General features: G+C 36.5%; 2 protein-coding genes across 2 annotated transcripts; one reads left to right on the top strand and one right to left on the bottom strand.

Annotated features, from left to right (window-relative positions):
* Nucleotides 1-7,871: 7,871 nt before the first annotated feature.
* Nucleotides 7,872-9,521, top strand: LOC120255459 (AAA-ATPase At3g28510-like). The gene is given in 2 exon segments (XM_039263281.1): nt 7,872-8,902; nt 8,904-9,521. Coding segments are annotated over 2 exon segments (1,515 nt in total). The 5' UTR covers nt 7,872-7,894; the 3' UTR covers nt 9,411-9,521.
* A 594-nt stretch (nt 9,522-10,115) lies between these two features.
* On the bottom strand, nt 10,116-24,051 carry LOC120255456 (DDT domain-containing protein DDR4-like). The gene is made up of 12 exons (XM_039263279.1): nt 23,602-24,051; nt 23,422-23,532; nt 21,173-21,259; nt 21,065-21,102; nt 20,904-20,985; nt 17,589-17,695; nt 17,266-17,422; nt 14,132-14,224; nt 13,854-13,977; nt 11,564-11,606; nt 11,244-11,426; nt 10,116-11,146 (listed from the first exon to the last, which is right to left on the bottom strand). The coding sequence occupies exons 1-12, from the start codon at nt 24,013-24,015 to the stop codon at nt 10,420-10,422; spliced, it is 2,166 nt and encodes a 721-aa protein (XP_039119213.1). The 5' UTR covers nt 24,016-24,051; the 3' UTR covers nt 10,116-10,419.
* Between the last annotated feature and the right edge of the window lie 734 nt (nt 24,052-24,785).

Genomic DNA, 24,785 nt, shown 5'->3' with positions numbered 1-24,785 from the left:
CCTTGCAAGCACTTCTTATTCACTACATTAACAGCCATGAAAAAATTGGAAAGAAGTGAAAAAGAGGAAGAAAAAAAAATACATATATAGAAAATCATTGAAGAAACTTGTTTTTAACAAAGAAAACCTAGTGTCAGATCATGATAAGTGATACTAACAAGCACTGGTTGCTTACTTAAAATGCCATCCCATGGCATAAATAGAAGTGAATTTTTAAAACTTAACAAAGGGGTCATTTTGATCCACCATCTATCAAGTAATAGAAAAAAAATGCAACACTCTACCAAGGAGCTTAATATGGAATTTACCTTCTTTCACCCTAGATCACATGATTGAATTTAGTAGTCAAACAAAATATTACACAAATTAACAGAGGTAGTTTATTTTGATCCACCAGCTATCAAATAATGGAGCAAATTGTATAACTCAAACAAGAAGCTTAAGCCATGGAATTCACCTTCTTTCACCTAGACCCCACAATTGAATTTAGTATCCAAACCAACAAAATAACTACCAAAGCAAACTGGCAGCGTTGTTCAGTTTTTCCTCACACCATCACCAAATTCTACCTCTACTTGCATGATCTCAAGTTGCCAACAAACATCATGAACATTAGCAACAGGTTACTTCCATAAACTAAATTCATAGACGGAAACAATGGCATTTCACATTTGAAAACTATTAAATACCAGGGAGAGAACAGAAAGCACCTAATTAAGGATATATATCAAATTTTCATGCTACACTTAGTCACTTACTATTAAACAATCTAGAAATGGAGAAGAAGATGACTACTTCTAACAAATTTAGCATGTCTATATATGACATGCTATCATCAAGGCAAAAGATCAACATGAAGATCAACACCCAAAAAAAAATAAAAATAAAAACCAAAAGATTCAAACCAAAACATGAAGATCAACACCATCTAATGAAAACAACCATCAACACCTTCTAGATCTCAACAAACCACACATTTCACAATTTATCTAAAAAAACACAAAAAAACCTGAACAAATCTATGTAGATGGAAGAGCTCAATGGAGAAGGAGAAAGGATCTCACCCAAAGATGAAGGAGAGCTATTATCTAGGCCCTAGTTCCAGGCGGAGTCGCTGGGGTAAAGCTTGCACGGTGAAGCTCTTGGCCGAAGCTCTCGGCCAAATTCCCCTGATAGTTTGAAAACCTAACAATGAATGTAAATTATTGAAAAGGTCAAGGGTATTTTCATCCAGTTAAAAAACAAATACTTCTCAACCCCCCAATTTGGAGGGTTGAGAAAAGGGGGTAAATGGAGGTTTCTCAACCCTCCATTTAACCCCCTCAAACCCTACCCTTAACAAAACCCTGGATCCAAACAAGGGTTGGTTGAGAATTTTACCTTACAAAACCTCCAATAACCCTCTCCCAAGCAAGGCCTTAGTGAGGAGTTCTAAATAATAGAAATGGCGATACACTCCTCATCTTTTCCATTCTTGCCTTGATTTGTCTATGGAGAGCCATAGTTCATTTTCTATCTGAGGTTCAAGAGAAGGACAGGGTTGTCGATCTGCCTAGCGAGCCCAGTGTGAATTTTTACATTATTCAAGGTATGTGACCGTCAACAAGGAGTCTCTTCTTTTGGTTCTTTGAGGCCGTTGATAAGCCGAAGGAAAAACCCTTGCTTCTCTAGCTTAATGGAGGTTTGACTATAGAATTTCATCTTGTGGTTCTTTTCATTGCCTTTCATGTCTGATGTTGTTGAGGTTTGGTTTTGTGTTTATTTGTGGTTTTTGTATATAGGTTGGATATTGTTGTGTTTCTTGTTGATTTGGTGTTCTAAGTTTCATTAATTGTTTGCGGTTTTAGATATTGTGAAATGAGTGAAATTTGATGTTCATTGTTTTACAAGAAAGTTGTGATATATTTATCATCAAATTCTACTAAATATTTGTCTTTCTTGATTGCTTGATCAATTTGTAGACCCTTCAAAACAATAATGTTGTGAGACTCTTGTGATATGTTAGCCAATGTACTCTGAAGATCAACTTATGACTAGAGGATTTGATCATGTCAAAAACCTCTAAATTATTTTTAATTGACTGGAATTTGGTCATCAAATTTTCATATTTATTTATTTATTTAATTTTGAACATGATGACAATGCTAACATTTTGCCTCGAAAACACTTTGCATGGTCTGAAGTGTAAATGATTTTGAGTAGATGGGAAATTGAATTTTCACACTTCTTTTGTATAGGAGAGGGTGTATATGAATGTGATGAATGGTGTGTCATGACCTTTTTTTTATTTAATTTGAGAGTCGGGTTTGTAAAATAGGGTTTCTCCTATATTTGTTCACATGGAAATTGCTATATTTATGCATAACTTGTAAACTAACTCTCTGTCGGTTACTAGCTCTCCTGACTGAAGCTCTCCTCCTTCCCTCCCCCTTGCTATGGCAAGCTGGGACCAACCCCACCCTCCCGGTTTTCAGAATAAATCCTGGTCACAAATTGCCTCATCTCTTACTCAAACCATTAGCAGCTCACCTCTTCATAATGAACAACTCCTGAACAAACTCAAGGCGTTCACCACCAGTTTCATCAAGCTTGATGCTGAGGCCCTTGGCCGTGGCTGAAGGAACTTTCAATTCGCCTTGTATGGGAAATCTGTTCGAAAAGCCACCTCCGTTTGACCAAGCAAAGTCCACTCTTTTAACAAAATGGTCGAAATGGGGAGATATCCTTATTTCCTATTTACCAAATGGATTCCTACTAATTAGATGCCCTACTGAACTGGCTATGAAGCATCTTCTTCTCGACGGCCCCTGGTCGGTTAACGGAATCATTTTGCAATTATCTCCCTGGAGGCCTTTCTTTGAGCCCTCTTTTGCTCAGCTTAATACAGCTGTAATCTGGGTGCAATTTCACAATCTCCTAGTGGAGTGCTGGGACGGTGAAACCCTTGAAACAATCGCAAGGAATTTTGGTACACTTATAAAAATTGACGAGTTAACGTGCACTATGGCCCGTTCGAGGTACGCCCGTGTGTGCATTGAGATCGACCTTTCTAAACCCCTCTGTCGGGGGTTCTAGATAGGAGATGACCTTCATCGTATGTTCGTGGTGGTCATGCACGAAAGGTTGCCGACCTTCTGCTACAATTACGATAGGGTGGGTCATGGGAGTAAGTCCTGCATTCGGCCAGATAAGTCCGCCGTCGAAGATGTCTAGCTGCCCATTCGTTCCATGCGTGTGCAGGTGGAGGACAATATCCAGGCTAGTGACATCACTGAACAACATATGGACATCTCAAACCCTCCAACCTCTCTACAACTTGGAGATAGTTCGTCTCAGCCGGAACAGTCTTTGCCAGAGATGGATTATGGGCCTTGGTTACTGGTCTCTCGCTGGCGTGGCAGGGCTCGAGGTCGCGGTGGTGTAGCTCGTGCTGTCCATGTGCCCTTGGGACTAGCAGCCGACTCGAGAGACATTGCCACTGAGCCCCATTACCCCGTCGCTCGTAATCCACGTGGCGGCCGAAGCTTCACTGGCAAAGGGCGGTTACTTAGTTCCCACACCAGTCTTGGTAATCCTTTCTCTGACACTCCTCAAGCCCCTCCCCCTTGTCCTGTCAATCTGACTGTTGGTTCGTCTCTCGAGATCTTCCCCACTTCTCCCGAGAATAATGCACCTGATGTCGTCCCTTCCCAAGATATTGACCCTGGTCTCAATAATAGCCTTCCCCCTTACACGTCTAATCACTTTTCTCCCACCCACCCTATTCGTGACGTTGGCAAGACTCGTAACGTTACTCTTTCTTCCTCTCCCCCTCCAATCCTTCACACCTCTCTCCAGAACGACTCCCCCTCAACCCCGGTCCATTCTATGGATCAAACCCATGTCTCTATTGTTGACAAAGTTTCCGCTGCTTTAGACTCTCGTTCCATGGATGAGGACGACTCCGAAGATGAGGCTCTATCGGAGGATGAAGATGTTGAGGATGATGAGATGTCTGACGACGATGGCCCGGATGATGACATGACCCTCATTCAATATCAGGAAGAGGCAAGAAGAGATGCCCTAATCAGAAAAAGCTCGCATGCTAATGAAGTTTCGCCAAAGAAAGGGAGAGTTGAGGCGGGAAGCTCCTGCTCTTGATCTCATATCCTTTTTACTGCTTTACTGTGATTCTTTCCCGTTTGGGTGTTATGGATCTTTATAAGATTTTCAATATTGTTATGAATACTGCTAAAATCATTTGCTGGAATTACAGGGGTATCTTTGCTAAAACCTCATCCCCGGCTTTAACCCAAGATTGCAATACAATTTTAATCATCTAATGTATGCAAATGACTTGATTCTAATATCTCAGGCCTCCCGTCGGGTTGCTAGAAACATCAATCTTTGCATGTCAATTTATTCTAACTTGACTAGCCAGAAACCTAACTTTGCTAAATCTCAAGTGGTTTTCCCTTCCTGGCTGAATAAACATGTGATCAAAAGCATCTGTTCTATTTTAAAGCTAGGCCAAGCTTCATTTTCCTTCCATTACCTTGGTGTCCTCATTTCTCCCAAGAGGATTGTTGCTCAATCTTTTAGGCCTATGATTGACAAGATTAAAAGATTAACCTCAAGATGGTCCAGCTATCATCTTTCCCCAGCTGCTAAAGAGATCTTGATCAATTCCACACTTCTTTCCATACCTGTTTATAATCTTTCAGTTTATCCTATTCCTGATTCCATTCTTTCTGAGATCTCCATAATCGTTCGATAATTCTTTTGGTGTAAGAATGGTAATGGAACGGGCATCCACAATGTGAGTTGGAATGCAATTACTACAGGTAAGTCTGTGGGGGGCTTAGGCATTCGTAACTTATCTCTTGTTAAACATTCATTAATGGCCAAACACATTTTAAAATTGCTCAACAGTGAGAATCGTTTCAAGGTTGATATTCTTAAAAACAAATATGGGAAAATCAATTTTTGGCATGATCATCCGCCTGCTAAATGCTCTTGGTTTTTTCGGGGATTGTGTCACTCTACTATTTCCATTAAAAACCATTGCAAACTGCATACTGTTAACCCTGGATTTGGTTTCCTTTCTTTGGGACCCTTGGTGTTTCGATATTCATGTTGCTCTTAAACCGACATTTATCAACATGGACATTGATCTTAGTCACATTTCTCTTAGTCACATTTCTCTTAATGATCTGGTTATTGATAATCATTGGGACAATCTTAGTCTCAACTTTCATCTTTGGTAATATGCTTGATAATGAAAACATTACTTTTGCCAAAGTTGATTATGAATCTGAGAACCTGTGGGTTTGGCAACCTAAGCCTACTAGTCAAAAATTATCCTCAGCTGTGTGCTATGTGTTAAACAAAGATCAATCTACTTCTAGTTCTTGGATGGGTTGGTCTATGATTTGGCATATCCCTGTTGCCCCTCAGTATAAAATATTTTATTTGGTTGTGTCTTCATGTCCGTCTCTCTACCACAGCTTTCCTTCATCGCCTGAATCTTTGGCCAGATAATTACTACATTTTCTGTGGCATGTGGAAGGAAACGGTTGATCACCTTTTTAGTTATTGTTCCAGTACCCAATGGGTTTGGCAATATATTAATCACATAGAGCATCTGAATATTAACCTGTCGAATGGTTTCTCTTCTGGAGAGTGGGTTTTTGATTTTCAGTATTCCAGATACTCCCTTGCAATCATTGCTGCAGGGGCCTGGTTCATTTGGACTAGCAGATGTAACGCTATATTTAACAATTCTAGTCCTAATTATTTTGCTATTGCTAGCAAAGCCATTGCCCATGCCAGAGAATACTCCAACAGCTTCAGTGATCCAATCGGCAAAAGGATTATTCTGAGTAACTTTTCCAAAGCTGACATCCAATTTTTATTCACACATGCAACGTCCAATGACAGTATGCAGGTAAGGTCTATCGGTTTCTTTATTGTCGATGCTTATTATCGCATATCTCTTGCAGGATGTTTATCCCAGCCCATGGACAACAATTCGTCTGACATTCTTCTTGCATTGGAAGTTGCTCTTCAATCGGCTTTGGATTCTCAGATGCAAGTGCAACACATCTTTACTGACCATGCCAACACCTTGCACCTTATCGAGAACCCCAATCAATATCTTCTTTGGCGCTTTCAAGCTCAGATTTCTAACATAAACTTCTTACTGGACATGTTTACTCGCCCCAAAATCCATCAGATACCTCCTCATTGGATGAAGCCAGCCTCCATCCTTGCTTATTTGGGATTTCGGCACCGATCTCTCAATCTTTTTCTCTATGGAAGGGACTTGCCTTACTGGGTCATGAAGTCTTTTCATCTGAATGACTTTAATTTCTAACTGTTGTTTCAGTTTCTTTTTAGTTTTGCTTGTTTAGTTGGTCTGTTTCTGTAATTTTAGTTTTAATTCAATAAAATTAGCTTCTTTAGTTGAGAAGTTCTTCCAAAAAAAAAAAAAATTGCTATATTTCATTTGAGAGAAACCAAGATGCACAGTTTGAAATGTGTGATTTGATTCTGGGTCATGGTTTTAGTGCTTTGTTATTTTCTTGAAAAAAATTTTATTTAATTGCCTTATTGTTCATCTTCAAGAAAGAAGATTTTCATCTATTTATATTTTCAGGGAGCTTTGTGGTTTGTGTTTCTAATTTATGGGGCCTGGGTGTTATTCGATTGGTTACAGGTTGGCTTAGGAGCTAGGGCCTTTTTGTGTGAATGCAGATGGACAAACCCTCTTTTGAACCCGTACTCCTGGAATCAAGGTACAAACATGACGTTATAAGATCTAATCTTGTATTTCTTCAATGCATATGCTAAGAAACTTGATAAATACTTTGAAATAGTTAAGACCTTACCACTCTTTTTAGAGGATCCAACAATCTTTTGCTCAGTTTAGCAGAACCAGAAACTTTTAACATAAACCTTTTGCTTCACTCTAGTAATTAACATGATTATATGAGTTCTAATCTAAAATAAAAGTAACTTGACTTTGAGTCAATAGAAGCCAAATCAACACATCAAAAATCAGAGAACAAATGAAGAAATTCAAATTGGGTTCTCACTCTTGTTAGTTTCCTACCACATTCATTGAATCATTGCCACTCACAAGAGCTTTATTCGCTGTGTTTCAACTCAGGTGGGAAATTTTCTTTCTGTAATGATTTGAAAAAAAAAACACACATTATTAATTAAATTATTATTTATTGATTATTTTTGTTTTTAATATAAGAATGTAGGTTTATTTATGGGCAAGTACTGTATCTAAATTAATAAAGTGTAATTAAAGATACTCCCTCCATTCTATTCTAATTGTCACAAATAAACTTTAGAGAAACATTAAGATTGTCATTAAAACTTCTGAATTTAAAAAAACTCTAAAATAAGATACTTTTATCTCTATTAGAATTATTTACTCTCATTAATTAACACACCTCTTTTTAAATAAAAAAATAAAATTTTAAAAAAAATAATTAATACATATATAACTTTCAAAAGTGACAAGGAGCATCTTAGTTATATTTAGGTAATGATAATTTAAAAGGATATTTGGACCATTGTAAGGTAATTATATTTTTAAAATACAAAATCAAATCTCTTAAAAATAAACAAATCATCTAAAATCATTCAGTTTCCTGATCCTAATTCTTTTAGAATAGTTATGATATAATATAAATATATATATAGATAGATATATATGAATTAAATTAGTATTAAACTCTTACACACTGTTACAAATATCATCATATATAATTCATAATTATCCTTAAAAACTCTTACTTTTCAACTCTCATTATATGAGACTTGCATATCTATATATACAACTGCCAGCCACAAGAGCACTGCATGCACCATCAACAATTGTTGTGTGATAAACATAAACATGATCATGAACAGTGAGAGCTTTGCTGGTTTAGGCTCAACAATTGCAAGCTTGATGTTCTTGTGGGCAGTTTGCAGGCAATACTTTCCAAACCAGCTTGAGAACTACTTCTCCAAATACTACACAAAGTTCATCACCCTCATCTATCCATACATAGAGATTAGCTTCCCTGAATACTCCGGCCAGAGACTCAAACGCAGCGAGGCATACACCGCCATCGAGTCCTACCTCTCCAACACCACCTCCGAACGTGCCAGACGTCTCAAAGCTGAGATGGGCCATGACAGTGACAAACTCATCCTCAGCATGGCAGAGAATGAAGAGATCACTGATGAGTTCTGTGGTGTCAAGCTCTGGTGGTTTTCAAGGAAGACCTCGTCGGATAGACAGACCATATCTTTCTACCCGACCGACGACGATAAACGGTCTTACCGTCTGACGTTTCACCGGAGACATAGAGTGCTGATCAATGAGACTTATCTTCCTCTTGTCATCCAACAAGGTAAGGCCATTGCTGTGCAAAAGAGGAAGAGAAAGCTCTACACTAACAGTTCAAGCTTTGATTACACTGAGTATAGGAAGTTGGTTTGGAGCCATGTTCCGTTTGAGCATCCTGCCACGTTTGAAACCTTAGCTGTAGACCCTCAGATGAAACTTGAGATAATGCAAGACTTGGTGAAGTTTAGCAAGAGCAAGGAGTACTATGCCAAGATTGGGAAGCCATGGAAGAGAGGTTACTTGCTTTATGGTCCTCCAGGAACTGGGAAATCCACAATGATTGCAGCCATGGCTAACTTGCTGGATTATGATGTTTATGATCTTGAACTCACTGCAGTGAAGGATAATAGTGCTTTGAGGAAGCTCTTGTTGAATACTACAAGCAAGTCGATAATCGTCGTCGAAGATATTGATTGTTCTTTGGATTTATCAGGGAAGCGCAAGACCGGAGGAGACCAGCAAGAGGGGAACAAGGAGGAGGAGGAGAAGAAGAAGGCTGCAATGGGTGGTCCTCCTGGTAAAGGAGGAGAGCAAGGTTACTCTGTCAGGGTTGCTTAATTGTATAGATGGATTATGGTCTGCATGTGGTGGAGAGAAGTTGATTGTTTTCACCACCAACCATATTGAGAAGCTTGATCCTGCATTGATAAGGAGGGGAAGGATGGATAAGCATATTGAATTGGGATTCTGTGAGTATGAAGGATTTAAGGTGCTGGCTAAGAATTATCTTGGAGTGGAATCCCATCCATTGTTTGGTAGCATTCATGAGTTGTTGAAGGAGAAGAAGATTAGTCCTGCTGATGTGGCAGAGAACTTGATGCCAAAGAATGAGTATGAGGATCAAGTTAATGTTTGTTTGGAGAGTCTTGTTAAGGCTCTTAAAGAATGCAGGTCTGTGAATGAGAAAGATGAGGAAGAAGGAGAGCAAGAGAAGAAGAAGAAGGTAAAGACCAATGAAGAGAAGTCGGTGAATGATGTGAAGGTTGGAGATGATGATGCAAAAGAAAACAAAGATTAAGCTCAATTGCAAATCAATAATCAGAGATGATGAATTGATCTTGATAAAACTGTTTTGTGTGTTTTTTTATTAGTATTATGATTGTTTGAAGTATTGTGTGTGTTTTTCCTTTCTTTTGGGTAGGTATGTTGTCTCTGTGCTTGTTTTAGTAGGACATAAAAGGGATCTTATTTTTGGGAATAATGTAATATAATAACCAGGCTGATATGTATTCTGAACCATTGGATATATTTAGTAGGGCTATTTAGTATTTATGCAAAATCATTTGAGTTGTTTGATGTGAAGCTTAAAAAACATATATATATATATAATATATATATATATATACAAGTTTTCAATCAAATAAAAACCTACCCAAAAACAGAATTTGGTTTTTCATACTAAACAACTGGGATGAGGATAAAAAAGCAAATTACAACAGCCTCAAGACATTATTAGACAACATTTCATACATGATAATAGAAATACCTCATACCCTAAATATGACATTAAATCTTCAAAACATTACAAGAATGGACATAAAAACTTGGTCCATATTACAAACAGACAGTACAAATGTTAAAAACTAAAAAGAAACAAAGAACCCTACAAAGACATACCACCTCAATTGAATTATTTGGTACAAGCAGAACTCTGGTGTTGGAGATTATTACTAAATTTTTCATCACCCTTCTCACCAAATTTTTAGTTACATAAAACAAGGAATGTTCAATGCACTGAAAACTTGGATTGATAAACCTCCAACTTTGTGAATGCAACTCAGAAATAAAGTACACCGATGCGAGGAATCAATACATCCTCTGCTCGTATATCATTCCCATAATCATGCTCTGCTGTATTGGCATCTACCTGCCAGTATCGTAGGGGAGTAATTAGAGTTGTAAGAAACCCCTTCATGTGCTACAAAACTTAGGGCTAGTATACAATCTCATCAAGCTTGCAGCTTTTAAATTTTGAAGTTCAGATGAGAACCCGGTGAAATTCACGGGAAGGATCTGGTGTGATATGACTAAATATTTCCGGTGCCTTCATCTTTGTCCATGGCATCTGGATCATCATCGTCGAAACCATTGCCTGGGGCTATCTCATTGAGATCAAGAAACTTCCTTCTGAAGGCACCCTCTGTTTCCTTTCCTCGAGCATCCAAGTTCTCTGCCAACTGGGGCTGCTTTTCTATATTTGCTGTGGAGTCATTTTGTTCCTCAACATTTGTTTCTTCAGCAGCATGTTCCTCATCAGCAGAGTCTTGACTTGCTGTGGACACTTCCATGTCATCACTTGCATCAGAAGGCCTGCTCGAGCCATTGGATTTTTCAGACTTGGCAGAGTCAACATCAGAGTCCGACTGGTCATACTGCCGATAATTGACACGTTGGCGGCTGGACCGCTTGCTTCGTCTTAAACCAGACTGAAGTTCATCTACTAATCTTAGTTTCCTTCCACGCTTATTCTGTATTGAAGACTTTTTCTTTCGATGATGATCCTCATCTGTATCTTCACTGGCACTGAAGGAATCATCCTCATCCTCATCTTCTGAATTTCCCTCCCACCGGTATTCCTCATCCCCCTCAGAGCTACTTGAGGCTTTCTTCTGATTTCGGCTTCTGAGGTATTCCTCATCATACACTGCTTCACCGACTATGTCATCATCACTGCCAAAGTCTGCCTCGTCATCTGAAACAGCTTGAACAAACTCTCTTTCTAAATATCTCTGAGGCCTTCGTCTTCGTCGGTTGCTATTTATCAGATTTATAGAACCATAATGTTAATGAATGATAAACAAACAGAGAAGAAAATAAAAAACATCAAGAATATAGACAGAGTCAAATTCACCTCCTATCAAGAGGTTCCATGTCATCCTCCCCTTCACTTTCTTCATATTCATTTGACTTTGGAGAAGCTGTATCATAATATACTTCTTCCCGAGCTTGCGATAGCTCAGTCCCATTACCATTAGATGCCTCAGCTTTAGCCACCTCTCTATTAACAACAAGCTCCGGAGAAGTTTGCCTTTTCCTGATCAGTCGAGATAATAAGCATGAGAAAACCCAACGAATATCACAGCAATAGTGAACTTGTGCTGTTCACTTCCCAAAATAAAAAGTGAAAGGCAGCAAACAATTGCACACAATTTAAGGAGACGATAAACTTACTTGGTTATCTTTATAGCCTCATTAATGGACCGATCATAGTCATCTGCACAAAGTTTTAAAATATATCATTATTTTCAAATGCATGACTTTGCTTCTTCCAGCAAAGACAAAATCACAGATACAAAAGATTGCATCCATGCTATGTTATTTGCTCAGGTCAACAGAAAACATGGAGCAACGCATGCAATTAAACCATTTAGCAAGCTCAAGAGCAATGGGCCTCATTCCCAAGTGTGATCATTGTTTGACTCTTACAAAGCAGTCGTAAGCTCAAGAAAGTGCAACTTGCTGAACCACCTAAAGATGTTTTACGTTCATATCACTACTGGCAGAAGATGATAATGATGATATATTCAAGTTGAAATTAACCAAACTTATGACAACAAAGGCTGATGAGAGGTTCGTAACAAAAAAAGCAACAAATACAATAATGCCATCAACGTAGCATCACCATAAAACATCAAATAGGAATAGATAACGGATGAGCTTCTAGCTCCAGACTCAGTTTTTTTACAGCCCCTCCACCTAACTGTGATCATTGCCCTCTCTGCTGCCTTTTAGCAGTTTCCATCCCTTTCTTTGCCACTTTGTCACCTCAGCCAGCAGTCCTGTCTCTCGCATCTTATTTCACCCTCCCTTAAGTCACCATCACAGGATTCAGTCTCATGTTTGACTACCAGTTCAGCTGCGTTTAACTAAATGAAAGAGGATACAGCCTCACTGAACTAAAACCAAGCTCCCAAGTGGTCTTGGATTCTGAAATTGCACTAAGATTTCATTGTGGCTGAATACTGACACCATGCATGATAGTACTATAGATACAGAATATGATGGGCATCATGTAAAACAACGGACTCATATTTCTAGACAATAGTACAGTGACTAAAGCTCTATATGGCATGTACACACCTAGCACCAGACCACCCCCAGAGTAATATCTATTGTATACAATGCATGACTAGCGTGCTAGGTGTAACAATAAGCACACAGACCAAAAGATGATGAAAAAGGACATCAAATCTGATTAAATTTTTATGAGATGAAATTCTCAATAATGGCACATCTTAACTGTTGTATAGCAGCATCACAACAAGGCCAAAGCCAGCAAATAACAAATGGCGTTAACCTATATAAAACAACCACATAAAAGAACAGCCTTCCTGCACTACATAAAACACACCTCAGATCAGAACAAGCCTATCATAATCGTGACAAATAGACAGTTCTGAATTTAATCACATGAAGGCAAGTAGTCCATTTCTTTATGTGCATATAGTCCCAATTGGTAATGATAAAAGAACAAGTAATCTTATTATGTAAATAAGACTTGCATTTCATCAAATCTTATTACAACTCCTATTGGATGAATTTTATTAAATTCCAATTGGTCGAAAGAGCCAAGTAAAATTAACAAATGACCGCCCTGAACTGCATGTTTTTTAGAAACAATATCCGACTTCAATTATATCCAACCCAAACATAACTCAAGACAAGTCAGCCATGTTAATAACTGAAGAAACCTGGTCAGTCCAAACTTAAGACATCTTGACAAGGAGAATCTGATTTGCTTTAGGTCTCTGTGTCCTTTCCTGTTAATTTCCCTTGTAATTTCACACCTAGGCCCACTTTCTATTTTTCTGCAATACATAATGTTTTGTCCTACATGATTGTAATATCTCCAAACTTACAGGCTTCAATTTGGATGCCCTCTTATAATTTTACACTGGCATATGTCTATTGCTATGTTTATATTTTATTTTGTATTTTTTTTAAGATTTTAAAGATCAAATGAAGTACAGAACTTCACAGGACCTAATAAGATCAAGAATCTTCTTCTCAGCTTCTACATGGGAATAAATTAAAAATCTCACATGGCTTCAGAATTTGAACAATGTTAAGTCTGTATATATGATGGCTCATGACTTCAATCTTCACAAGACACCAAGCACAAGCTGAGCCATCTTTTGATTATGTAAGGCATCCAGGATCCAAGGTCAGGCAACTTTTTCTCATGCTGCAATTTCATTATGCATATTACATTCCTCCTTGTAGATTTCCAGGGAATATTTCTTAATTCAGTTTAAAAGGGTAAGTAACAGCCTGACATAACATTAGTAGATTAATACTATGCTATATCAGCACAAGCACAAAACAATATGAAGCGGCAATGGGAGACTTTGCACGATACACAAGAAAAGATAAATAATGAACATGACAAAGTGAACAGGAAATGATCAGGAAAAAAAAGGGAAAAAATGATCGTCCAATATTTCAGCTATCAAACTCTTACCGAAAGTATAGGTAACAGGCTTCCTATCACGAAGGGAACGTCCTGTAGAAAGCCCATCTGCAGTCATATAGCTATCAAGAAGTAGGGCTTCTCTGTGCTGCTTTTTTAGCAATTTTTCTTTCCTCTGTACGTATAACCAAAATAAAATTTTTAGTATTGGTTCCTCTGACTGAAATGACCAAAAAAATATGTATATTAGCTGTGAAAATGTATTAATTCATGTCATTTTATAGAACACGGGTAAAAATACTATATATTGAGATGGGAAGTATCCATACCTTATGAATTTTTTCAACTTCTGGTAAAATGTCAATCTTTAACTTCTTCGCAAGGCTAACTTCTGTCTTATTTTTACTTGCGAGAAGTTTATCCTGGAAACGGAAACAAGAGAAACTAAAATAACACGAAAAGGAAGAGATCAGAAAGATAATAAGAGCTTCCTAACAGTTGTCTAAATAAAATTATTGCCTTCCATATAAACTACAGCATCAAGAAAAATAGTCTGAAAGAGTATTATCCATTCTGGAGCACTTATTTCCAAATAAAGAGCTGAGAAAGAAGAAATTCTCCATAATTTCCTATCAGCCTCATGTATATTAAAGAGGCTACATACATCTATGTCAGTCAGCCACCAGCAGAGCATTATACTGACAGTCAGCTTACACAAACAGACCATGCCACTCTCACGTTGGTTAGCACAAAATAATAATCTTGAAGCTGCATTTAATGAATTCATTGGAGCTTTTGAGCCTACTAGAACAAATTTACAATAAAAATTTGGTGTGAGACGATTATCAGAAAATTAATTCATACTCCATAGAAGGGCAACCACCATAAAATAATCCAGTGGTAAGCTAATTTATTGACTAACCCCTACCATTGAACAACCATAGGCAAAAATATTCTGAGAAACAACACCCTACATCTATGATTATGGATGTAGTTCATAAAGCAAAACCCCAAAAGGTTTTCATGATTTATAACATAAAGCCTACTGCCGTATTCAAATGTGTCTGGCATGTATAACAACAGTACCCATCTAACATGATAATTCTCTTGAATGATAAAGTATGCTTTGAACCTATGATATTGGAACCAGGAAATAATTGATTGATTCTTCTTTGGAAACCCAAGTCAAATGGTTGCACAAATACATCTAATACAAATTTGACGTGTTAATTTTAATTTCGATAATACACAGATTTCATATAATAGATCTTTGGGGGCAGCAACAAAGGCTTCTGATCTCACTACCAATCTGAAAAAAATCATTTTCCTCCTGCATCTGATGGGTGATGTGTGCTGCCATAGTCATGGTGGATGGAAATGAAAAGGCGGCAATTTCAGCATGAATATTCTAATCCAGACACAGTTCACTGCAAGACCACAGACAGATGGCCATGGCCTTTTCGGCACCACTTTTAAGACCTGCAGATCTCCAGCAGTCCATGGCCCACAAGTTTTGCAGAAGATGAGCAGTGTTCTGATAATCAGGGGTCCTTTCCCCTTGCTGACCTAACCTTTCCTTTCAGATTTCTCAAAGCTGTGTATGCTTTGAGAAGCATATGTTAATAATTTCTCAGGTATGAGATGCTGCATTGCTGATATTTACTCTAATTCAATCAACCTTCTTTAAAAATAATACGTAATTACTTTTGTGAACATTTACATAGCCAGTAATTATTTATGCATACATTTGGTTCAATTTGTCAATAAAATTTGTTAGATTGCAGGTAGGTCCTGACAAAATTTAACCCTACTGGAAATATAATTAATAAAAAGTGTTCAAGGGCGTCAACAAAATACTTATCAGAACTTGTCGCATGTGTGCCCAAGAACAATGTTTGTGCATAAAATCATAGTTTTAGCTTGGTTTTAAAACCAGCATATGCAAGACTAAGCAGTACAAGCAAGAGTGCCGCATTAGAAACCTGATGACAAATGCATGGCACATGGTATGAAGCTCAACAGCACCCTCAGTTAAAAAAATATATATATATATATGAAAATAAAAACATCTAATATTATATTGTTATATAATATAATAATAACAAACCATCATCATCATCATAGCACATTGACAGGCAATGTTAATGCCAAGACTGCAATCGAAATCTAAACAAATTTTAATTCCACAACTAGATCTAAAACTATCAAACAAGAAAATCTAATGTAAAAATGTATAAACAAGGATGACATTAGATAGGAGTATTACTTCTAGAATAACAATTAATCCAGTTTGTTAAGGTATTCATTCCCAAAAAATATCCAAAAATTGTCCCACTTGCCATAGGATGGAATAAAGACAACCCTAGCTTCCAAAGCTCTTGCTAAAGTTCACATCAAAGGGATGATTTTCCCACAGCAGTTTTAAGAGGCTAGGTGCTAAACATGAGGAAGCATGAAATTAATTCTGTGCCAGAACTAGCAGAAACAAGAGTGGATGATCTGCGGGAGTAAGCTGAAAACTACTGATCATCTTTATGCTTTTTACATAGATACTTACGAATTATTTATAAAGGAGCTTAAAAACAGATCAGACAGTCGTTTGGATAAAAAAAAAGAAGAGTATAATACAAATACAATCCAACAAATCCACTTGGATTAACAGCAAATGTTCTCCAGTAGTCAGCATAACTGAAAATGAGTCATAATTTACTAAACCAAAAAAAATAAAAAAATTCCCCACAAAAAAAAAGGAAAAAGAAAAAGATTTTAACACAAATACAGTTAATTGTAGCAACAATCTTGGTATTGTAATCATACAGATTTTCCGTTGAAAAAAGATATGGAGGCAGATGTCGTTGAATACATCTCATGGATCCTCAGTGGTAAGTTGATCATGGGCCTCACTAGTAAGGCAACAAATTGACAGAAATCTCTTATTACTTTTTCCATCTTGTTTGTTTAAGGGATAGCAACTATTCCCCGGCGATCATGCATTACACAACTATTTTATAAAGATTTAAATATTTAATTAAATATATTAAATAATTACTTTTATAAAAACGTTAATATCAATAAACACTTATTGCTATTAAAAATTAATTTTTTTAGGTCCCCAACTCAATATTTGAAAAGGATTCCTTTAATCCAATGCTCTTATCCGCTAACCAAACACTCCTTTCATGCGTGAGTGTATGAGTGTAATATTATTACCCTTGTTTCATCCTCCCAAATAATATGCAAAAGTCAAAGCCTAGGTGGCGGTCTTTTTTTTTTCAATATTATTTGAAGATAGAAGTGGGTATCATTTATAATCTTGCCACAATAAATATGTGCAAATACATATAAAACTTATAACTCATGATGCTGTTCTAAACCAAATATTCATCTGTTACACATCAAATAAGATACTAAAATGACAGTTTTTATAACGTATGTACTTGGATATATTGAAGCAGAAGCTTACTGAAACAACTTGAAACTCATCTAGATTGGTAGCAACAGTCTCCCACTGGGGAGATACTGGAAGGGCATGGGAAGCCCCTTTTGTCTTCACCTTCTTAGTCTCAGCCTGTCTAATTTCGCGATATAATCGATGGCCAATAATAGGATCATCCTCAAACCTATAAACAAGGTAGCAAACTTGAATAATCTTTTTCCTTTCCAAAATGATCTGACATAATAAAATCCTTCTATGGCATACAAGTGATTGGCATACACATAACAAGAGAAGCACGAATAAAAACCCTAGAACTATCTTAAAATGAAAAAACGCTTATTGAATATTACCAATATGAAGTTCCATGTGAATTCCCACCAAGCCGTTCTTTGCGAAATGATGAAAGTTGAACACCATGTTTAAGAGAATTGTCAATATAACTTCGAATATCTTCTTGCTGCAAAATTACCAACAAGAGATTAGGCATTCTAGTGGGATGCTAGAGGCAACTATTCTATAATCAAACATCACTGTTCATGTAGTAATCAAGAGAAAAGATAGAATGATAGCATACACCCAGCATTAACGGATTTCAAAAATAGTAAAAAGAGGTCAAGGGAAAAAAAACTTAAAACATTCAATATAAAAAGGTCAGTACATAGCTTAAGAAGGGGATGCAAATGATTGAATTATATGTGGCATTACACATCAACCTTTGTATAAACTTATTAAAAAAAAAATACATGCCACCATTTCCAAGTACAAAAATCTTGATTGGAAAGTTGTCAATGTTTGGGAAATATTTGATATAAAAATGAGTACTTTAAACCTTAAGATATTGTTCTGCATTGGTGCACAATAACCTTAGGCAATCACACAGTGCTTCTATACTTCATGCATACAAGGCAATCTAACCTAAAATAAAACTTTATTTTTGCATTAGCAGCCTTAGAAAAACCAAATACTCTCTCTTTATAGAGAGCAAAGTTCTTATCAAAGAAACTACAACTACAAGTAGAATTGGAAATCAAAAAAACTATTGGCAAGGCATTTAGTTCATAGGTCACAAGATTCTACCTGATCAGATTCATGGAATTTAATTCTTAGGAATGCCATCGCATAAAAGTAAAAACACGATTTCATTTCAACAAGAAATTGCTTCAAAAATGGGCAAGTATTTCAGAACAACATATTTGATTTAGACAATTATTAACTGTGAACCACATGGCCTAAATTCTAAAGTTTCTCCTATCATTAGCTTTAAAACTAACACATTGTTTTTAGTTGTGGGCGAAAGACTCAAAGTATGGTGCCCTTGTACAAATATGAGAGATGATCTGATAAACGGCGCAATGGGAGATGGATCCAACTTTTTGTAGAACCAAGGGAGTAGCTATACAGTTAGGCTTTAAGGAACAAACAAAAGACAATGCAATTTTGCTTTCTCCTTCTAGGACACATAAATAAGATGGGAACACAAAAACAAGCATTATAGATTTCAATATTATGATTGAAGTTCTTTTTTTTTTCTTATCAGTCCTAATTGTATTGTAAATCCCTTATCATCTGTCTTGTTCTCCATGAGAAAGGCCTTGGCTTACAATGAAAAAAATTCACCATGAGAATTTTTTTTTTATTTAGCTTTTGTCTGCACACATTGACTGATAACATGTGCGGCAGCCATCAATCATTTCACTACTATAAGATAGAAGATGGGATAAATAATGAAAATTAAAAATTTCAGCTTTCTAGTGTCATGATCCTAAGGTTCTTCTATCTACATCATCCATATGGGCACCAAATTTCAACATAAATTATAAACTCTGAGAATAATAGTGCCACAAGTAATTAATCGCAGTGGTTTGCCCAAACTAACAAAAAAATCCTCACCAACATGTAATCTAATTTGATGAAGATGAATGTTGCTCCGTTCTGATCCTTCTCAAAATATGAAATCCTTGTCATTGAAGGGACATGCCTTCCAAAATTACAAAGAGGTCTTATTTCCTTTTGGAGCAAGATTGTAGATTGAAGATTTCAACTTAAAATAAAGACAATATGTATGTGCACATAAATAATAATTATCAATGAGAAAATGAAATAAAACATAGATCAGATTGAACCATAGATGCCTTTCTCCTTTATGCATGCTACTAACCATAAATATCAAATGCCTAGTAGCAAAGACGATCCAAAAGGCTATACACACACTAGTAAATAATCTCAACTGCTTCAGCATTAATTATGAGCTCATTGTACAGAACAAGAGTTATGTTAAAGTCTAGTAGCTCAATATAGGGCAAGAGTCATATAAAAGTCTAGCTCAAAACCAGCAAGTTCTTCATGAAAGCATTGACCCCACAACTAAATGCCTTTATCCTCACTCAAATATTCATTACTCAAATCATTACATTCATTCTCATAGTCCTTCCATGCGTAATCATTCTCTTCCTCTCTCTCATTAGAATCAACTTCCATCTTCTATATTCATTTATGATTCATTTAGGATGTCAATCATCACTGCCCCAGTTAGGGCTGAGCTTGATGAGAACTAGTTGGGCCAAATGACCAGGCAAATACTAATCAACTAGGCACAGTATGGGGCTTGCTTGGAAATCTAGATGGCTGATTAATGTTTAGTGACTAACAGGCCAATGGCTATTTGTTTCTGTGCTTGACATCATAAGTGGACCAACTAGACCCCTAAGCAAGCACCGTTCTTTAACAATAACCCTTGGATGGGTCCCAAATCCAATAGTGGAAGGTGGATGATTAAGAGGTCAAACAACAAATACTAGCTCAGACAAATCACAAGTTCGGCTATATATATTTTTAGATCATTTTATTTCATTTAAAAATAAAGGGTCAGCGATGGTTTGCAGTGAAAACTTAAATAGACTATCAGATCTCTAGTTAGCAGATTCACTGTTAGCTCACACAAGAATTACTTCTTAGTTAATTTTCCATTAATTATAAACTGTTGTCATCATGAGGTAGGCAATATCATTGAATTGTTATCATGTTACACCATGGGCATCTTATTACTTGATACTTCCAAAATTAGTAGTTAGAAAACTTAGCTCACTCAACTCATAATTTGTCAATTCTTTGGCTATTCTAAGACCTAATCACAATTAGAAGCTTATCTGAGGTTTATGATAGCCAAGTGGCTGGAATTTCCTTCAGTCTAATTAAACAGATTCATCATTGTTTCATAAGCTTTATTTAAGTAACTTTCTGAGGAAAGGACATGAAATGAGTCATGAGTAACTAAAAGTAGGCAAGAACCAAAAACCTTTTTTTCAAAAAAGTATGAATGCCAAGAAACAATTTTAGGTTTATATCTTAATCACTAGAGTATTAATGAAATTATGAACAGACAATCGATGCTGAAAGATGTTCCATAAAAGAGAGTTAAGATATATAAAACCACACCACCAATGCTGTGGGCCCAGCTGAAGAGGGAATGAATGTTGTCATTCTCCATATTTCGTGCTGCCATTCAACCATTTTTACTAAGTTCATTCTTGAGTCTATTATTTGATTTTCAAAAAATTGCTCTGTAGATTTAGCTACTAATGCATTTAGGAAAACTAGGAATTTCAAACGTGATGAATGCACATGCTAAACCTGGTCACATGAAAAATCATAAGTAGAACAGGTACCTCAACACGGATGTCACACAGTGCTTTTAAAATCAATACACGGGTCGCTGGCTCAAGGTTCTTGTACGTTTCAATCTCCGTCCTAAATAACTCAATAGGTTTACATGTAAGATAATATTACATTTCAGTAACTGTAAAAACAAATAAGGTAAGAGACTTACCCATGAGATGCTACAATAGGTATTTCTCCATCTGCAACCTGCAAAAATTTGAGATTCATCATTGTAACGAAGAAAATCATACTTTCTTATAATGTTCAAGTTACATACCCAATGCCACCAATCTTTTAGTTTCCTGCATAATACAGTAACCCAGGTAGCACGCCCCAATGCCATGCGTGTAACAGGAGGAATTGCCTACAAATACACCAAAAATGGATGTTAGTGTTTAATACATGATTCTTGATTATCATAGAAAGATTGTATGTTCCATAAAAGATTAAATTCATGTCTCTGTCTGTAGATCTATTTTACTCCACTAAATAATAGAATTTCACTAACATAAGAACACAACATGCGCATCAAACCCTCACTATTTCACCTTGTAATAGTGAGAAGTGATGGCAAGCAAAATGTGTAACCTGTAAATGAACTATAGAAATATTCAAGAATTTAAAGAACATAAACCGTTTACATTAACTAGCATAATCACCCCATCTCCAGAGTGTTAAATGGTCACTCTAAACCAGGGAGATGGTGATATGTTGCCCATCCTTCTCTTACTTATTATATGAGCAAACATGTGCATCTTCTTAATCTTTTCTTACAAGATTCCAAGTTCACATGCCTTATCTTTATGAGAGAATAAAAAACTAAACAAAAAACAAGCACTTGTGTCTCGCCATTGTCATGATCAAACCACTTGTTACCAAGCAGAACTAGACAAGTGCAGGATTGGGCTAGTAGTTTATCTGGAATGACAAGGCAACATAAATTTGGAAAGCAATGCAGTGGAAAAGGTTAAGAACTTAAGTACAAGGCCTCAGGTAGTGCTTGCCAGGCAGTGTGGCTTGCTCATGTGAAAGAAACATACAACTAAAGACCACAAGGTTTCTTATAGTTAAGGAAGGACCTCTAATGATGACATCAAAGAATGGGTTTCAATTTCCACTATACATGATGGTGAGAAAGATAAATTCAAATCGATATGTGATGTAGCTCCAGACAAATTGTATATAAGAGTGAGCTTTCTCTGATATAAGGCTGTTTTTTATTTCCAAAGATTAAAGAACAAATGGAGAAGTATAAAAACAGGTTCTCAAAGATTTTTATTTTGCCTGCTCTCCTTCATCATCCCCATCAATTGACACTTGACAAAGATAATTTCAACAATTCAGGTCAAATTTAGTAAATCAACCAAAATTCCAATCAAAATTTAAATGGGAATGATCTCTACCAAAAACCAAAATTAACCAAGATGTCTGGATTGGGTTTTGTAAAAAACAGACCTATAGCATCCAGAAAGATCACAAAAGGAATCTTCTGAACATGAGAGTTCCACCTATGCCGTCACAAATGTTAGTGTGGTTCTTTAAATGCTTCAAGAAACCATGAAAGTAAATTTTTACAATAACTCAATATGATATTATGTATGGTTATACGCTCAGATTTCTCCTTAAGTTTGAGTGCAACTTCACACAAGCAAGCTATGGAAATACTAGACTAGACAATGTTATTAGCAGACTTGCAGATATATCAAATTTTAAGTTCTTTAGCAGAACAATGTACAATTTTAACTTAATCTTGATTCTCTATCTCCTGTAAGGTCAGAAATTATCAAGAAATGATTTATTCTAACGAAAGAAAAGACTAAGATGCAAGTATAAATGATATGCCTCCAGTTGGCAACCAAAAGGAAGCCGAATATCTAGAAAGAATGGAATCCTGTTTTCATCAGTAAGATGTAAACCAAGCAAAACTGCAATCCCTAAGGCCTTGAAATGGACATGAGAAACCTAACAAGAGATATATACAGCATATAATAAGTTTGTCAACTGCTCAAATAGTTTTTAACTTCGTTATAATAGCTAAGCCAAATTTAAAAGCTCACATCATACTTAGACATCTTGAGGCACAAATTTCCGGCATACAAAAAACATTATATTTTTAACTTTGCAAAGTAAATAGCCCATCTTATATCCTCATTTACAAATCATGATTTGTGCATTAATCAGAAGTCACCGTCTATGTCATTAAACTCCTCATTGTCCTCAAGACTAATTATGTCACAAATAACTATCTAAACTTTAGGCACCAAAATTATGACCAGCCAAACAATAACAAGAAACACAAGATCACAGAATGAGAAATTCTTATTACTTAAGAAATTCAACAAAAAAAAAAAAATTCACAATCCAAAAAGGAAAGGTATCCTCCATAAATTCCCCATCAGCAAAAGTTGATCTTGGCTAAGTCTGAAAGCTCAAATTGGAGTAAATTTAACGGATGATAAGACAGAGAAAGAAAAAACCTGAAAGGTTTCCATTTCCATTTCCATCCTAACCAGAGAAAAAACCAACCTTCAAAAGAGGAATATGGATGTCATCAAGGGTGCTATTAGGGGTGATCAAAGCCGTTTCAAGTTCCTCCACGGAAAATTCTACATTAATCTTCAACAAGGGCCGGAAAACCTGCAAACCAGGCAAAGATTAGGTCAAGAAATACCTCTCATACCAAAAGAACACAGCGAGGGCACTTACATTCAAAAAGTTGAGCAAAGAAGCGAGCTCCCACATGGATCGGAGCGACCAGCGGGGGATTAGAGAGGGGGAGTCGGGGGGTTGAGAGAGGGGGGTGATGATAGCGGACGACGGGTCGTCCTTCTCCCGGCGGGTGGACCGGCGGTCGTGCAGCGGCGAGGGAGGGCGAGCACGTGAACGAGAAGTGCAGGAGCGAGAGGGGCGAGTTTTGCGGGTGGAGGGTTTCCACTGCTCATCGGAGGAAGAGGAGGAGGAGGGAGCGGCGGCAGCAGCGGCAGTGGCGGCGTTGGCGGCGGCCGCGGAATCGGGAGGGGCCGCCGGAAAGTCGTCGGACATCACGGGGAGGGGGAGCTGGGGGAGTAGGGTTAGGGCATGAGAGATGGGAATGGAGAGAAGATGGGAAGGAAGAGGCATGATGACGTAGTTAGTGCTGGTACAAACACGAGAGAAGGGAATTTGGGGGGAGAGAGAGAGTTTATAAGGGGCTTTTTTTTATTTTTTTTATTTTTGGAGGGTGTTTTAAAAAAAAAATAATATATAAATATATATATATATATATTTTTGGGAATATGAGAGACTAGGCAAGCAGAGACGTCCACAAATCTCGTATTTTCAGATGTATGTCTTTATTTTTTATTTGAGCTCTAAGCTGATCGAAATATCAATAGATCACTTGGCTATTGGTGATGAAATTTTGATTAAGACTAAAAGTTTTTTTTTTTTTGCTAGTGGTACTTTATTAAAAAAATTATATTAGTTTTTTATTGTTTTTGTTATTGATTTTTCTTAGGATTTTTGTAGTTGTAAACAAACGGAATTAATGAGATATTAATGTAACAAAATCTTGTTTAATTTTTTAAGATAATAATATCATTCGTTTAATATTAAAATAATTATTTGTTTCAAATTGTATATCAAATAATAGTCAATATTTTGAAAGTGTAGGAATGGAATTAAACAAAATTATGAAACACATGATCATGTTAAATATTTGAAAATTTAACATTTGAAAAGTACAAAATAAAAGTTGAATATTAAAACAAGTATATTGACTAAAAAAGTTTTTTCTCTTGCCACCGGAAAAATTTATATAAAATTATTATTACTAGTGTGGGAGACCCGTGTTTACATTACGAGTTTATATATGAAAGTAATTTGGTTTTAAATTGTATATGTAATGTTTA

The sequence above is a fragment of the Dioscorea cayenensis genome, unplaced genomic scaffold (assembly GCF_009730915.1).
Source record: "Dioscorea cayenensis subsp. rotundata cultivar TDr96_F1 unplaced genomic scaffold, TDr96_F1_v2_PseudoChromosome.rev07_lg8_w22 25.fasta BLBR01001010.1, whole genome shotgun sequence".
Taxonomy (NCBI): Eukaryota; Viridiplantae; Streptophyta; class Magnoliopsida; order Dioscoreales; family Dioscoreaceae; genus Dioscorea; species Dioscorea cayenensis.
Note: the sequence above shows the minus strand (reverse complement) of the source record. Positions and strands in the feature narration are given on the sequence as shown.

Bases quoted from the DNA above. Each gene is read 5' to 3' on its own strand.
- LOC120255456 (XM_039263279.1), bottom strand. From the start codon at position 24,015: ATGCCTCTTCCTTCCCATCTTCTCTCCATTCCCATCTCTCATGCCCTA. The intron at 21,260-23,421 runs GTTGGTTTTTTC...GTGTATTTGTAG, and splicing joins TCCATATTCCTCTTTTGAAG to GCAATTCCTCCTGTTACACG. The intron at 21,103-21,172 runs GTATGTAACTTG...AAATTTTTGCAG, and splicing joins TAAAAGATTGGTGGCATTGG to GTTGCAGATGGAGAAATACC.